Genomic DNA, 17,901 nt, shown 5'->3' with positions numbered 1-17,901 from the left:
TGAATGTTCTTGTGTGATACTTTAAATTAATAAGACGGCAAATACGACGAAAATATTGTTCAGTGTAAACATATGACTCAAAAGTATAATACTTGAACTTTTAAACCCTGGAATTTCCAGATGAAATGATTACGAGCAACTATTATTCATCAATGTATTAAGATATGATGAACCGGGAAATAATACAGACAGCCACACACAAGTGTGCGTACTTCACCGTTAGGTTGTTAGTCAGCAGGGAGATCCACAGCCCTCAGAGCACCTCTAAAAAGGTCAAGGGTTGCCTTTGTGATTAACACTTTTAGATTGAATTCCAGCAATAGGAGCTTTGTTTTTTCTGTTTTGTTCATTTGATTGTCTTGTTGTAAACGATGTTATGGGTTCTGTCCCTTTGTCAATATCAGACAAAGTATTATTTTCTATGACCTGCAAAGTTGAAAATTATGAAATTTAAGCTTTTAGGAATCGCATTTTGCTAATGCTCATCGAATTTTATCATCATAAAAAGATTCAGAGAAATCGTTTTTAACACAGTCAGTTGATTCAGAAAATTATAATAATGAGTCTAAAGCTATAAGAGTGTGATTTTAATTTTGGTAATTTTAGATTAATTAATTCTAAATAAATATGTTACTTCTAAATTCTTATCAAAATTGCATATTTTAGATTGCCCAATGATCTGATAACATGGATCATCGGATTATACATTGATCATTAAATACCACTAAGCGTCAATTTATACAATTGCGGAGAAAATAAGTGAGATTTGTTTGGTAATCTCGCACTGCAAAACCTACGGCTATATAAACACCTTATGCCATTGAACTATGAATTTTTAAACAAAAAGCACATGGCTGACTATAGTAATATCGGTAAAAAATAATTTATGACCTACTCTCCAAAATTGTACCATTGGCTACAGCACCTGAAATATATTCCGGCATTATTCTGGCGATATATATCTAACTATACATATAGTAGGATGCAGTGCCATACCATTCAGCGGCAGCATCAGCCGTAACGGATAATCAAACAAAGGACGTAGGAATGCCGAGTTACGGTCAACCCTTCTGCCTATAATCTTTTTATTGGGAGCATATATCCTGCTCGGAATGTTTGGAAATATCATCGTTACATATGTTTATAATTTCAGATTCCGTGATTACAATGAGGAGCACTGATTTATACCAATAATGGCAATGGTCGATCTGCTTGTATGTGTAGTGTGTCCCATTGGAGAAATCATCTCCTAGATGAACCCCGTCAAGCACGTAAATGACGAACTATGTAAGTTTGTGCAGATATTTCAGCATTTCGTTACTGGATATTCTGCCATGTTACTGACAGCTGAATCGTTACAGGGCGATTTGTTGTCCTTTCAAACCAAAATTCACTCAAAAAACAAGGAGCTTGATGTTGATTGGTACTTTTGTGTTTGTTACGTGTTTGTCAATCCCAAGTGCTGTAACTAACAGAATCAAAAGGGTCGAACACAGTACGTTCAATGTTACAGGCCATCGCTGTACTACTATCGAGGTGTTCGGCTCTAGCTCTATCCCCTTGGCGTACAACCTGCTCCTCGCAACGGCATGTATCGGGAACCTTTTAGCACTATGCGTGCTTTATATTAGAATCCAACTTCGCTAGCCAAGGGTATTAGTCCGATTCTCTTTCTATTACCCTTGGCTTATCTGACTTCAGAACGGGTGGTCCCGCACTGCGCCACCTGCTGGATCACCGCAGTTGCGCCCCTTCCATTTACGTAATAAGCAACCAATTAAAAAGCTCGTATCATTGTTGTATGGTTGAAAAAATGGCAGCGCCCTATGAAACACGCGTGTTGTTTGCGACAGATTCAAAATACCAAAGATGAACATGTGTGCGAGTCATTTGTTTATTAGTGAGTTCGGACACCAGTTTTTGCGTTTCATGCAGAAGTTCTGCAGTGTCCAATTTTGTAACGAGATCGTAGTATATCTTTTAATTGTTTAATTTGTGAAACATAAACCATGCACGTACTTTCCAATCTGTTTGGAGAGCAACGTCTCCTAGACGTTAATTTAGCTGGTATAAAACATCTAATTGATTAAATAGATAATAATATAACTTCGCTAAGAGTTGATGTTGACAGACATGCCTGATGCCTCATTATACAAATGTAGGTCACTATATATACTACCGCTTCAGTTCAGTTTTGTTGACAAATCAAAGCTGCGTTTTCATTGGTCGCCTGAACCTAGCCGCATCCAATCACAATTTGAAAGCAAAAACACCTGTTCTGAAGTGAGATATGCCAAGGGTAATAGAAAGAGAATCGGACTAATACCCTTGGCTAGCGAAGTTGATTAGAATCATAATGACGATATTTAAACAGGGAAAGAGGATATGCAGCCAGGTGACGGTTAATGTTCTTGTTACTCCGTCAGCATTGATCAGTAGTACAAGTGAAAGTGGACAAAACGATAGAAATAACAAAATATTTAGTGCTGCCAATCGACTTATCCTGATGTTTTGTACAGTCACATCTATCTATGTCATGTGTTTTATACCAACTCTTTTAGTGTTGGCGTGGATCTCCCAAAGCAATAACTGGCTCTCTCAGAGTAAGTCACTGATAGTAAGTACAAAGTTCGTACGAAACATGTTCATGATTAACAGTATAGTAAATCCGCTTATATACGACGTCTTTGATAAAACATTCCGCAAGGAAATTGCAAAGATGGTTAAAATTGTAAAATAGATATGCATTCCAATTATAAACCGAAGATATGAGTGGACATGTTTGTACATCAATTCAGGGAAACCATAAGTGGGGTTTTAAAGAAGGTCTAAAGGTGAATTAATGTAAACAATATAGCAACTTATAACTTAGTATTTACATATGAAGGACACCAGATTTAAGCTATTAGAAATCGTCAATCGTCAGAATCACTGTAGGATATGCATAATTTATTGAACACTGTGGAATCTCCATCAATTATCAATAAAGTTAATGCTTATCATCCACATCAGTAGATCTGAGCACAGTGTCAACAGAGATTCAACCTCCAGACTATCTATGTTAACGAGCCGGGAATGTTTGATTATCCTGCAACTGCCTCCCCTTACTGACGGATAACTACTCCGGATAAACTTTATCTGTCAATACAAATGCTTTATCTGTCAATACGATCACGTGAATTTGTTCCATATTTGACGGAACTTTTTCTAACTTGACCCAAAACTTTAACCTTTCGGCGAATGAAACGTCATTCTTTCCCGCTTAAAATTGACGTAACATTCACATACACCAGAATGACGTCATAATTACAATAATGAAAATCTCTTATAGCGGTGTCGTCTTTTTCTTGGCTCATAGCAAAGGTATGTACTGTAAATGCATGTATAAACTAAAAAATAATTAGAAACGAACAACAAAGTCCTTGTGACTTTCGGAAATGCCATCGTAAATGGATATACAATGGAGCTTTTTTCATTCGCATTAATAAAAGATACGGCTTAAAGTGCATACCAGAGGATGTCTTGTAACATGTCCAAAGTATTGTTCATCATAAAAAAAAAGACAAAATGTACCCATTAATTAACTCCAACTGCAAAATTTGAAAGAATGTTGGCGCTATTTCGCGGATGTACGCATACGTGTACGATGTGATCGGATACAGGAAAAAGATCGGTCATACCACAAATTATTTGTCAGAGAATTATACAAAACCAGCAGGACACACTACAGTTACTAGAAGACTTGGCTAGAAGATAATTGGCTGATGTCATTAGCATCACACCAAAACGAAACAAAATGCACCATAACTACATGCTCTTAAATCACACATTAAAACATTTTCAGGACAACAAATACTTAGGGGTTACACTGCAACTCGCTCGGCTTCCTTCAACTCACCTGCACATATAAAAGAACATGCATACACGGCACTCACTAAACCCAAACTAGAATACTGCTCATCCGTATGGGAATACGGAAATATGGGAATCCCTACCACACACACAAGATCACACAAATAGAAAAAAAAAATAAAACGCAGAGCAGCACGCTACATGCAAAACAGATATCACAATACAAGTTCAGTAACATACATGCATGATACACCAAATAAAACTACCATCAGTACTACACACACGCAGAATACAGTCAAGACTTATACTTCTGTACAAAATCACACACAAACTAGTCGCAGTCAACACACAAATACTCGCCAAAACAGACAGCAGAACGAGACAGGCACACCCACACACATTTTCACATATCTCTGCTACCAAAGACACGTACAAGTACTCCTTCTTCCCACACACATTTACACATATCTCTGCTACCAAAGACACGTACAAGTACTCCTTTTTCCCACACACATTTACACATATCTGTGCTACCAAAGACACGTACAAGTACTCCTTCTTCCCACACACATTTAGACATATCTCTGCTACCAAAGACACGTACAAATACTCCTTCTTCCCACACACATTTACACATATCTCTGCTACCAAAGACACGTACAAGTACTCCTTTTTCCCACACACATTTACACATATCTGTGCTACCAAAGACACGTACAAGTACTCCTTCTTCCCACACACATTTAGACATATCTCTGCTACCAAAGACACGTACAAATACTCCTTCTTCCCACACACATTTACACATATCTCTCTGCTACCAAAGACACGTACAAATACTCCTTCTTCCCACATACATTTAGACATATCTCTGCTACCAAAGACACGTACAAGGCTCCTTCAACCCACACACATTTACACATATCTCTGCTACCAAAGACACGTACAAATACTCCTTCTTCCCACACACATTTACACATATCTCTGCTACCAAAAACACGTACAAATAGTCCTTCTTCCCACACACATTTACACACATTTACACATATCTCTGCTACCAAAGACACGTACAAGTACTCCTTCTTCCCACACACATTTACACATATCTCTGCTACCAAAGACACGTACAAGTACTCCTTCTTCCCACACACATTTACACATATCTCTGCTACCAAAGACACGTACAAGTACTCCTTCTTCCCACACACATTTACACATATCTCTGCTACCAAAGACACGTACAAGTACTCCTTCTTCCCACAGACATTTACACATATCTCTGCTACCAAAGACACTTACAAGTACTCCTTCTTCCCACAGACATTTACACATATCTCTGCTACCAAAGACACGTACAAGTACTCCTTCTTCCCACACACATTTACACATAGCTCTGCTACCAAAGACACGTACAAGTACTCCTTCTTCCCACATACATTTAGACATATCTCTGCTACCAAAGACACGTACAAGTACTCCTTCTTCCCACACACATTTACACATATCTCTGCTACCAAAGACACGTACAAATACTCCTTCTTCCCACACACATTTACACATATCTCTGCTAGGGGGGCAAAGGTCCTCAATACATGTATTTCGTAACTCACACCCCCCGCGCGCCCCGCACCCACAGGAGATACTTAATTTGCGTGGTATTTTTTTTTTTTTTTTTTTTTTTTTTTTTTTTGGGGGGGGGGGGGGGGGGGGGGGTCCGCGGGCAAAGGTTCTCAATACATGTATTTCGTAACACCCCCCCCCCCCCTCGCGCGCCCCGCACACCCACAGGAGATACGTACTTAGTTAGCTTGGTATTTTGGGGGGTCCGCGGTATCCCCTGGAAAAATATTACGATTTAGAATTTTGATGATTTTTGCGAGCGCCACAGGTACGAGATTTTGGTGTTTGGTGTTTGGTGGGGGGGGAGGGGGGGGGGGGGGGTTTGCGGGGGTCTCCCCCGGGAAAATATGTACGATTTTGAATGGGAGAGATGAGTTTTACGATGCAATTTGTTGAATTTGCGAGCGCAGAAGGCGCGATATTTTGTTCTTTGGGGGTCCGCCGTGGGTCTCTGTGATGAAAACGGAATGTTTTCCTTAAATCATATATGTCATAGATATATAATTACAAAAAGATTTTTTTTGACTTAAGTGAAAAAAAAGTGATAATGCAAAAAAACCTTTTTTTAACTTAAGTTGAAATCTTTTTAGCTTAAGCTAAAATCTTTTTAACTTAAGCTAAATAACTTTTTAACTTAATCTATTATGTATTAAATATCAAAACGGCTTGCCATAGTATAATTCCTTGATGGACATTTTTAGTCTAGTTCGTGTGTATTAGATTTGAATATTACGTGCTTTTGAACGTTTTAGAAACGCGCCGCGCAGCGGCATTTTCTAAAATGAAGTACAAGAATGTGCAGGAGGACCCTTTTCTCTTTCAAATGTGCATTTTCTGAACATTTCACTCGGTGATAAAGGGGGGGGCAAAAAGACATGTTTGCCCCCCCCCCCCTCGTCCTTGGCCAATTGTCCCCCCCTCCCCCCCTGCTCCTCGCTTCCTACGCCCCTGAGTGCGTGTACATACAAATTCTATTTTTATATGCACTGATATCAACCTGATTTGTTCCATATCAAATTATTGTAGCATGTAAAATCAAATAAAAATGAAATGTGTTAATGCAATAAATAGTATTAGAAATGCATGTTGCCAGTGTTTGTTGTGACTAGGTACATAATAATGTAGCTCCACATGTAATTAGAGTTATTCCCCTTAGTCCGCTCACGTGATACGGAAGTAGGTCTGGCTGCAACAACAACATAATGAAGCAGACAGCGGAAAAATGGAGACTGTTTTGACGTATCGACGATTCCAAGACGGACCCGAAGGGACTCGGATCTGCATGTGCAAACTGTAGGATCTACACGACATGATGGCCAGGTTGTTATATAGTTAATCGTTATATACGAAATGCATGCAGGTGGATTTATATAGTAAAATGTTTGTAGGAAAGCGATCATGATCTGTCAAACCAGTTGAAAGCAGTATCAGGCTGTTGGCTGTATACTTGGGAATCTTTGCAGCGCTCGACTGACGTTCCATTCCCATACAGTAATTGAATTTAGAGCATACTTTAACTTTGCACTGTAGTTTTTGGTTACCACAACTCTGTATCTGTAGCTTATATAGCTTACAGTAGAATGTGGGAGAGGAGGAGGGGTGGGGGTTCTCACTTTATGTACATACATACAGTAACATGTACAGTGTACCCGGTAGTCCAAACATACATTACTTACATGTACATTTGTATATATACATTTGTACATGTATTGTCAGTATACTTATTACTTATGCACATTTACCTTATTTTGTATGGTCATTATAAGTACAGTTGGTAGTAGACTAAGGTTACACATTTGATACATCCCAAGGAATGTAAGTGCACATACAGATCACAGGGCCATTTATAGTTTCTATATGAAAATTTATATGTATTTCTGGCTATTTTTTCATATAGAAACTATACATGGCCCTGTGGTTAAAGCCTGCTCCGTATACACTACTCCCCCCTTTCAAACGTGTTCGCCACTGAACACAGACCATTAACCCAGGTTATCTGTCTCCACCGAAGCTTCTCAGTCACGTAATAGCTTTCGCTTGGAGTGGTCAACAGCACAAGTGTAACAGGGCAAGAGTACTCAGAGTAGTGTACACGTGCGGCCAGCTGCGGGCTCAAACCTGCGACCCTGGACTTACTGGTCAGCCGCTCTACCGATTGAGCTAAAGGGAAATTCCCCCTAGCGTGAAGCTAGAAGGCGAACGTATCACTTTGTACAATTAAAACCTGCTACACAGATAAATAATGTTATATGTTTTTTTAAGGTTTGCTCATATATACATTGAGTTTAGCGTCCTGCTAACAATCAGGGTCATTTTAGGACGTACATGTACCAGGTTTATTGGTGGAGGAAAGCTGGTGAACCAGAAGAAGAAAAAACACTGACCAGCGGTCAGTATCACTATGGCAATTGCAACAACCCAGCACGAGATTTAGAATTCACTCTGACCAATGCATATGCAAATTATGCATGCAAGTGGAGGGTTACAGTAGTACATGCAATTGTGGCAATATATGTCTGGAACATCTTAACCACTTGGCCACTGCAATTTGCAATCTAAATAAAACTACAATACATATATAAAATATATACCTATTACCTGATATCCATTGTACACATACTAGTGTACATACATATGCATACAATGTAAATATACATGTAGATCATAAGATATACATGTACATTTGTACTGTATAGGAATTAAACTACCGTATATTTGTAATTATTATTTTGAGTATGAAATTTATTGACCTAGTTGTAATAATATACTTTTCTATTTTGCATTCTTGTCCTAGAGTTCTACATGGATTGTTACCAAATTTGGCCGCAGACAACCTTGGGGGAAGGGGAACAGAACTTGTATAAATTTTGGCTCTTATCCCCCAGGGGCAGGAGGGGCGGGGCCCAATAGGGGAAATAGAGGTAAATCCTATATAACTTGTCCTCGGAAATAGAGGTAAAATTGGATAATGGGGCAATAAATAGAGGTAAATCATTTAAATCGCTACTAGTCATAGAGTTTTGAATGGAATGTAACCAAATTCACCCACAAACATCCTTGGGGGAAGGGGAACAGAACTTGTATAAATTTTGGCTCTGGTCCCCCTGGGGCAGGAGGGCGGGCCAATAGGGGAAATAGAGTAAATCCTTTAAATCGCTACTAGTCATAGAGTTCTACATGATTGTAACCAAATTTGGCCACAAACATTCTTGGGGGTAGGAGAACAGAACTTGTATAAATTTTGGCTGGAGGCGGGGGCAGAAGGCGGGGGCAGAAGGCGGGGCCCAATAGGGGAAATAGAGGTAAATCCTTTAAATCGCTACTTGTCCTAGAGTTTTGAATGGATCGTTACCAAATTTGGCCAGAAAACATCCTTGGGGGAAGGGGAACAGAAATTGTATAAATTTTGGCTCTGATCCCCCGGGGCAGGAGGGGCGGGGCCCAATAGGGGAAATAGAGGTAAATCATTTAAATCGCTACTAGTCATAGAGTTCTACATGGATTGTAACCAAATTTGGCCTCAAACATCTTTGGGGGAAGAGGAACAGAACTTGTATAAATTTTTGGCTCTGACACCCCGGGGACAGGAGGGGCGGGGCCAAATAGGGGAAATAGAGGTAAATTCTTTAAATCACTACTTGTCATAGAGTTCTACATGGATTGTAACCAATTTTGGCCACAAACATCCTTGGAGGAAGGGGAACAGAACTTGTATAAATTTTGGCTCTGGTTCCCCGGGGGCAGGACGGGTGGGGCCCAATAGGGGAAATAGAGGTAAATCCTATAAATCGCTACTTGTCCTAGAGTTTTGCTTGGATTGTGACCAAATTTGGCCATAAACATCTTTAGGGTAAGGGGAACAGAAATTGTATAAATTTTGGCTCTGATCCCCCGGGGCAGGAGGGGCGGGGCCAAATAGGGGAAATAGAGGTAAATCCTATAAATCGCTACTAGTCATAGAGTTCTGAATGGAATGTAACCAAATTCAGCCACAAACATCCTTGGGGGAAGGGGAACAGAACTTGTATAAATTTTGGCTCTGGTCCCCCTGGGGCAGGAGGGGCGGGGCCCAATAGGGGAAATAGAGGTAAATCCTTTAAAGGGCCACTACCTTTCCGAAACGGCTTTTAATTTTTAAAATAGGAATGTAAAACGAGATCAATAATTTTGTAGAGTCGCAGAAGTTATTAACTATACGTTTACTAGCACACTTATCATCACCTTCGGAACTGTTTAATTATAATAAATAAAATGTTAATTTTCATAACGCGGGTCGTTTTATGTTTCCCGCCGTCGTCCTAAATGCCGCGCGGTAGTTGACTATCACTGCGCCAGACGGCAAAACAGCGAAATGAATCTCCACTGTTAACGTACATTAGACAGGAAATCTTGCATTTGTTTGGTGTTGTAACCTCATCTTAAGCCATCGATATATATTTTCTTTTGTTATTAATGTTTTTAAGAAACCTTTAAAGTTTTGCTCCGGAAAGGTAGTGGGCCTTTAAATCGCTACTAGTCATAGAGTTCTACATGGATTGTAACCAAATTTGGCCACAAACATTCTTGGGGGTAGGAGAACAGAACTTGTATAAATTTTGGCTGGAGGCGGGGGCAGAAGGGGGGGCCCAATAGGGGAAATAGAGGTAAATTCTTTAAATCGCTACTTGTCCTAGAGTTCTGCATGGATCGTTACCAAATTTGGCCAGAAACATCCTTGGGGGAAGGGGAACAGAAATTGTATAAATTTTGGCTCTGATCCCCCGGGGCAGGAGGGGCGGGGCCCAATAGGGGAAATAGAGGTAAATCATTTAAATCGCTACTAGTCATAGAGTTCTACATGGATTGTAACCAAATTTGGCCTCAAACATCCTTGGGGGAAGAGGAACAGAACTTGTATAAATTTTGGCTCTGACACCCCGGGGACAGGAGGGGCGGGGCCAAATAGGGGAAATAGAGGTAAATTCTTTAAATCACTACTTGTCATAGAGTTCTACATGGATTGTAACCAATTTTGGCCACAAACATCCTTGGAGGAAGGGGAACAGAACTTGTATAAATTTTGGCTCTGGTCCCCCGGGGGCAGGACGGGTGGGGTCTAATAGGGGAAATAGAGGTAAATCCTATAAATCGCTACTTGTCCTAGAGTTTTGCTTGGATTGTGACCAAATTTGGCCATAAACATCCTTGGGGGAAGGGGAACAGAACTTGTATAAATTTTGGCTCTAACCCCCTGGGGGCAGGAGGGATGGGGCCCAATAGCGGATTTAGAGGTAAATATTAAAATTCCTTCAGAAAAGAAACATTGAACCTGTATTCAGAACATTACTTGGCATTACAAACCAGGTGAGCGATACAGGCCCTCTGGGCCTCTTGTTATTGAAATTCATGAACATTTTGAGTAAATGAAAGGGTTCAATTAAACTAATTAAGGGATAATGTGTTGCTATTTGATTTATTAGTATTAAGCATTTAACTAGAGTAGATAAGAACTAAATGGTGTAGATGCACAGATACATTAAATGATGTAAATGATCAGTGACCTACTTTTTTGATAGCCCACATACATGTACCTCAACGTCGATGCTATTACTACATGCATACACTGCATAAAAGGAACTGCCTAGGTCATTTGTTTACATCCAAGGTGAAAATGTTTAAATTGGTCAATATGGCCTACTTTTGTAAAATAGTTTATTGGGAATTGACATATATATTCACCCAGGTGTCAGCTGGCTGAATGAAAGAAATGAAAGAGAGAATGAAAGATTTAAGACAATCTCTTGTCAAAAGTCTATAGTAGTATATCATTATGATATAACTGTGTCACCGAGTCACTTACAGGTGATCTAGTAATGTTAATGTCTTGATATACACAGATTGTATTAGTCCCACACATCCATTCCATCCCATCTCAGTATTATAAGACAGGGTATAGTATAATGTCTTATATATCAGTTCAGACTTATAATTAAATTAATGATCAAAATATTCACCACCGTTTACTCACTACATGAGCTTGCATTTCTATATTTTCAAAATTTATTTATTCACTTTTTCAAAGGCCCACTACCTTTCTGAAACAAAAAGATAAACTTTCTTAAAACAATAATAACATATAAGGAAATATATATCAGTGGCCTAAGATGAGGTTACAACCAAAAATAAATACAAAATTTCCTGGGTAAAGCATGTTAACAATACCAGTGAAGATTTATTTCGCAGTTTTGCCAGCTGGCGCAGTGATAGTAACTCGCTATAATTAATATTTATTTTATTTTGATAAAATTGTTCAGAAGGTGATGATAAATATAGTATTAATGGTAAGTAAATAACTTTTGCAACTCTACAAAATCTTGTTTTACATTCTCATTTTAAACATGAAAGCCATTGTAGTGGGCCTTTAAATTTGATATAATTATATAGATATCTTTGTAAAATTTATTTTTAGATCATTGACTTTATATTATATTTTTTTAATCACTTAGACACTTCCACGATTTATATATATCCCATATAAACATTTTGATATAAAAGTAGATACAAACATGTAATTAATGTAAACTGACTGTTTTTTAATTCTAGAATTCTTGATGTTGTAATTTTCAAATAAGCCTTGGGGGTTGTTTATTTTATGTGGTAAAGTACAGGATACTATATATGCAGTATATGTATAGACTACTTGTACATGTACTAACCAAGATCATTTTGAGGTTATCTCCCCTTTACCCATTTAAACATCAAGCAATAAATACATATTGACAGAATGTTGGTTTTTACTGATAGACATGTATATAAACTGCATGACTAAGTTTACAGTCTGGTGTAGTAAGTTCATGTTTTGATGGATTGCCAAGTACACATCACACAGCTGTCTGATCTGGTTGTCTGATATGGCGCTTACACTTACAACACAAAAATAAACCGCCATAGTCTGGGACACCATACACAGACACTGTACTATGGAGCAATCGACATTCAAACAGTCTCTATACATTGCAGAAATAAAAATATCGTAACACAGACACCACATGGACAATAGCAAAGTAAATCATGTTCATAGCATGATGTTCAGGTATTGATCAAATATACTTTAAAAAATGACATAGTGGGTCTGGAATACACAGTAAGATGGGATAAAAATAAAAGTGACAGGTTTAGCATGAAACTTTAAACCTGTCGTTTTCAATGGATAATTGAAACTCTTGAAGACCATAACAATCAAAACTAGGTTCTGACTGTGGTAATAACTCTTATCAAGATTAAAAAATTTAGCTGCAGAACTTTGTACATGGTATTTCATTAGTAAAGGAAGTTACAATATATTTAAATTCTTATTATTGGATGTAATGGAAAAAGTATTTTCAATCATATTTACATAGAAATTGTTCAACTAAAACACAACATGACAACGGAGTTATTTCATAATGAACATTATATTTACTCTGAACTTTTTCTAAAGCCTGCCAGTGATTGTTTTAATTTTTGTTGCCCTGAATAGGACATGAGTCACATGTGTCAAGTTATCTTGGTTTTCATAAACATTTGAGAATACAATAGTATATATTAGACATTCCATTTTGATGTATCCCAAAACAAAATAGCAACAATAAGCAATTGGATATTGGCATACAACTTAGAATGCATAAAAGGATCTCTGGATCGACACTTGACTACAAATGTATTTTATAGATTGTAAATCATAAAGAAACACACCACTCTTTGGCCAATAGTAATAAAAACAAAACAAATTAAGAAACAAAATGAAAACAAACCTTTAAAGTATGGGGTCGGCTTCAGATGTTCAGGCAACATACATCCGGCTGTGAAAATGCGATTTAAGTACCGGGTTCATTTCTCCAACTATGATTGTGGTATGTTAGGTCATGGTTTTTATTTTTACAATTCTGAGAACTATGAGAGGCACACCAGGACCTTTAGCTTGTCTAGTTTAGTATCTGTATACCAATGCTGATTTTACAAGCATGTTGTATAAATGTATTTGCAAATTCAGTTATACTTGTGTATGCAATTTTAAAAAAGACAATTTTTTATTCACCAAACGGTTCTTATACTCACTGAAGCCTTTCTTGTGTTGTAGCCTTCAAGAGGCCATAGACAATGATGATGTGGTAGGAGTACGACAAATCATAAAACAGAATCGGTACTCTCAGCAGGAACTGAAAAATAGTCTCTTCTTTTGTTGTGGCAGCGGGAAGGTGGACTGTGCTGCATCCATCTTAGAAACCTCTATTTCTCCAGACCTACACAATGAGGATGAATTTACACCCCTTACCTTGGCATCAAGAGGGGGACACAGCGCTGTAGTGGATCTTCTTATACGATGGGACAGTGACATCTCGATTCCCGGCGGACCATTAACCAATACGCCTCTACACTATGCATGCAGTGAGGGATACAACGAGTCCTGTAAACTGCTTGTTGAGGCAGGTGCCGATCTGAATTCGAAAAATGCCAGGTCTGACACCCCTCTTATACTTTCCTCCATGAACGGTCATATCAGTATCGTTAAATACCTTCTTGAAAAAAACGCGTCTGTTAGACGACGAGGGTATCATGAGAGGACCGCTCTCCATTGTGCTACTGAAAATGGACATCTAGAAATATGTCGTCTGCTTATCAATGCCAACTCTGACCTAGAGGAAGAAGACACTTTCGGAAACACTCCTCTCATCTGTGCCGCAGAAAAAGGGTATGTGGAAGTGCTGAAATTGCTTCTCAATCACAAATGTGAGGTGAATAAGATGAGCCACAGTGCTGCCACAGCTTTGCATTTTGCTGCTCAACATGGTGATCTGAACTGCTGCCGACTTCTTCTTGATGGCGGAGCAGAAATTGACGCTCCAGATATTCGTCGTTTTACACCTCTCATGATGGCCTCTCTTAATGGACATGACCACATTGTGGATTATCTTGTAGAAAGAAAGTGTAATGTTAATATGGTAGCATACAATAAAAGGACAGCTCTACACTTAGCAGCGGAAAGAGGGAATCTCCAATGTTGCATTTCACTGCTCAAAGCTGGTTCAAACATTGATGCACAAGATTCGCTCGTTTGCACGCCTATTTATAATGCAGCTATTAAAGGTCAAGCTGCCATCGTGCGATTTCTGATCGATAGTGGTGCAGATCTGAACAAGCGGCCGAGTAGTGGTAACTCAATTCTCCATTTTGCTGCTACAGGTGGCAGTCAAGAGTGCTGTCAGGAGCTTCTTAATACCGGCTTTGACATAAACGCCCAAAATAGGGACGGTGTAACTCCTTTAATTGCGGCTGTGAATGGAAAGCAAATAAAAGCTGCTAAATTTCTTCTAGATAATGGATCTGATACTAATTTCCGAGATCTTCATGGAATGACAGCCCTAAATGAAGCAGTTTTCTACAATTGTCCACAGCTTGTCGCACTTCTACTCGAGTATGGAGCCGATCCTGATTTAGAAGACTATGCAGGGACGCTTCCCCTTTGGTTTGCTGTTGATGGCTTCAGCAACGAGTCAGTGAAATTGCTACTTGCCGCTAATTGTAAATTTAATATTCAATCGACACTGAGTAGCTACTGTGGTCCATGTAATCCAATAGAACACTCGGTGCATAAGAAGAAGACAAGAGTACTGAATTGGCTCGTGTCTGCCTACTGTGAAGAAGCTCTTAATGTCTTAAAAGAACACTTGCCAAAAATAGAAAAGATGACGTCACTCAACGCCAACATGCTTGAGCTAGTGCGGGAAATGACGTCATCGCCAAGGTCCCTGATGGAACACGCTAGGAAGGGAGTTAGATGTACCCTAGGGAAAGGCACAGGTATAACGGAGAAGATAGAGGCGCTGAAAGTGCCAAAGTGTATTAAAAGATATCTAATGTTTTCTGATATGGAAAACGACACTGAGTGTTCTAAATGACTCAAACATTTTTTTATGCGAAGAAAAAAAACTGGAATTAAACCATCAGTGGCAGGTATTCTTTTGCAGACTGCTCTGGCTGTGTGTTTTAGATAGGTATATTTTATGCTATTATATGCTTATATTCAAAAGAAATAGGAATTAATATAAAAATTGTTTTGCGGTCCATTATATTCATAAGATTGAATGCATGATGCTGTTGTATAATGAACAATATTGATTAGTTAAATTAAAAGACATTAAAGGTTTATACGGCTGTTTTAAAATAGTTTAACTGGAAATGTTTATGATGAATATAACAATATTTGGAAAAATTTTGCTATTGCCTATTTTATAAAAGATATTATATATTTTAATTTTAACGCATTTCCAATTTTAGAAGCTTGCATGATTTTTTTAAGCATTCAACTGAAATCATGAAGAGATATTTTAAAGTATAACATGCCAACATTTTGTATGTATCGGTAGATAAATGTTTCAGTAATATTGATAATATTGTTTTTATTGATATACTTAACCCTTACATAAGGACAGAACTACCAACTAGTTTTAACAACAAGAGTCGAATTTGTCATTTGCCAAAATATTATCGGAGGTGAAATTGTACTGTTGAGATAACTCGGGCAACACATTTGTCAGGAAAGTTGTAGAAAAATAACACTTATCAAATTTGAAAAAAAACCCAGCTGTTGTTAATAGCTTTATTATCACATCAAATGGAAATTAATTTGAACTTAAATGTATTATATTATTCGGTCAAACTGAGGTACACATATATATTATTGAAAGTTTTGATTCAATATGGTGAACGTATTTGTGATTATTACATGGAGTCGAAAGTTTTGAATTAGGGAATAACCTGGTAATGTCTGGTAAGATATAACAAAAACCGTTTAAGGGTTAAAATGTGTAATGCATGCATTTGTGTATTAATCATTCAGTAAAAGTTAGCCTTGATACTATATGAAAATATACAACGTATGTAAAGTGCTATTTTAAGTTCGCCTATAACAGATGCTGTGTTTGACATTACTTGTTTGTTTAGAATAAAATTATAAATTGTCAGATTTTAAGATCTTTATTAAAGTTTAAGTATAATGATGTATTAATGTATGTTTGAATTCATGAAGAAAGTGTGTATGAAAATATATTATCCAAATTTTCATCTCTTCAAATAATTTTTGTACTTTTTGTACTTACAATGTGTAAATGCACTTATAATAAGTAAATCTAAGGCTTAGGAGGGATGTGAAATAGCAGGCATGCTTTCTGACACTGGACCAGTACAAATTTTGTACGTAGGCAATGGGCACAATCACAGAATTAGCCAGCAAGGACGTTGGGTAATCAATGATATGTACATTACCAATGGCAGAATTGTGATATTGTATTCATTATTAGGACAACTATTCAAGTTTTCGGTAAAGATATTGTTACAGATAATCTGTCGACATTCCTACTTATGTTGACCCTTAATGACCCGTATTGTTGTCTACTGTCATCAGCTCATACAACTTTCAGACCAAACGATGGTGTCCAACACCAGTGTAAGATTGTCCACCTTGTTAAATGATAGTCCAAAATATATGCAACCCCAAACCAAGAAAGATAACACGCATCATTAAGCGCGTTATTTCAAAATAAGCGTGATTTCAAATATAATTTAGATTTCAAAATTAAAACGTATTGCTTTATAAGCTACTTTTCATTTGTGCCCAACCTACATATTAGATTGAAAACCCCAATGCTGGCGCATCTTTTTGTACGAAACAATGTGATCACGAGTATATTTTGCAATGCTGGGTGGGTCTTTGTTTATATATATGGAATGTGAATTAGAATATGATTAGCATTTCCGCTTATAATCGCATGATTCGTTGATAAAATCTTGTCATGAAAAGAAATATATACGATTGTTATCACTTACATGATTTATTCTATACATGTAACGTGTTACATTATGTATTGTAGGTGTAACTTATTCGCCTAGTGCCTCCTTATTACAACATAGTGACCTTTCCAATACCTTGTTCTTTATTCTAGTTAATTTCCTTTTATTATTGCAAATTGGTTTTTGTTTTTTGAAGGAATACTTAACTGTATTGTGTGATTGAGTATGTCGAACTTCATATATAAATGTATTTTTATGTTTTCGACGTATTGCTAAATGTCTCGTTATTTATTTGATAAATATGAAAGAGAAATGATAGATGGTCAAGACATGATAAGACGAAGTGAAGTTCAGATTTTGTTTTGACTTCATTGTTTGCTTGGACATTTTGAGATTAAAATTATAGGGACTGAAATAACAGAATAGAAGATGTCATGTTGTGTATTGCAAGTAACATCATATCGGCGTGGGAGTTATCTGTTGTTTATTATTTCGCTTGTATATTACAAAGTCTAATAAGAGTTAATGCCAAATTAGTTATGAAGCGTTTTAAGGTGATATTTTGGTGTTTATGTCATATTTGCTACGATGACTTCCATCAATTTAAACCATAAACCATTC

The 17,901-nt window shown here is 37.6% G+C and overlaps 1 protein-coding gene across 1 annotated transcript; it reads left to right on the top strand.

The window, feature by feature from the left end:
* The first annotated feature begins 6,635 nt into the window (after window positions 1-6,635).
* On the top strand, window positions 6,636-17,549 carry LOC138319070 (ankyrin-1-like). Its single transcript, XM_069261970.1, has 2 exons — window positions 6,636-6,792; window positions 13,571-17,549. The coding sequence occupies exons 1-2, from the start codon at window positions 6,782-6,784 to the stop codon at window positions 15,387-15,389; spliced, it is 1,830 nt and encodes a 609-aa protein (XP_069118071.1). The 5' UTR covers window positions 6,636-6,781; the 3' UTR covers window positions 15,390-17,549.
* The last annotated feature ends 352 nt before the right edge of the window (window positions 17,550-17,901 follow it).

The sequence above is a fragment of the Argopecten irradians genome, chromosome 3 (assembly GCF_041381155.1).
Source record: "Argopecten irradians isolate NY chromosome 3, Ai_NY, whole genome shotgun sequence".
NCBI lineage: Eukaryota > Metazoa > Mollusca > Bivalvia > Pectinida > Pectinidae > Argopecten > Argopecten irradians.
This window is presented reverse-complemented; position numbering and strand designations above follow the sequence as displayed.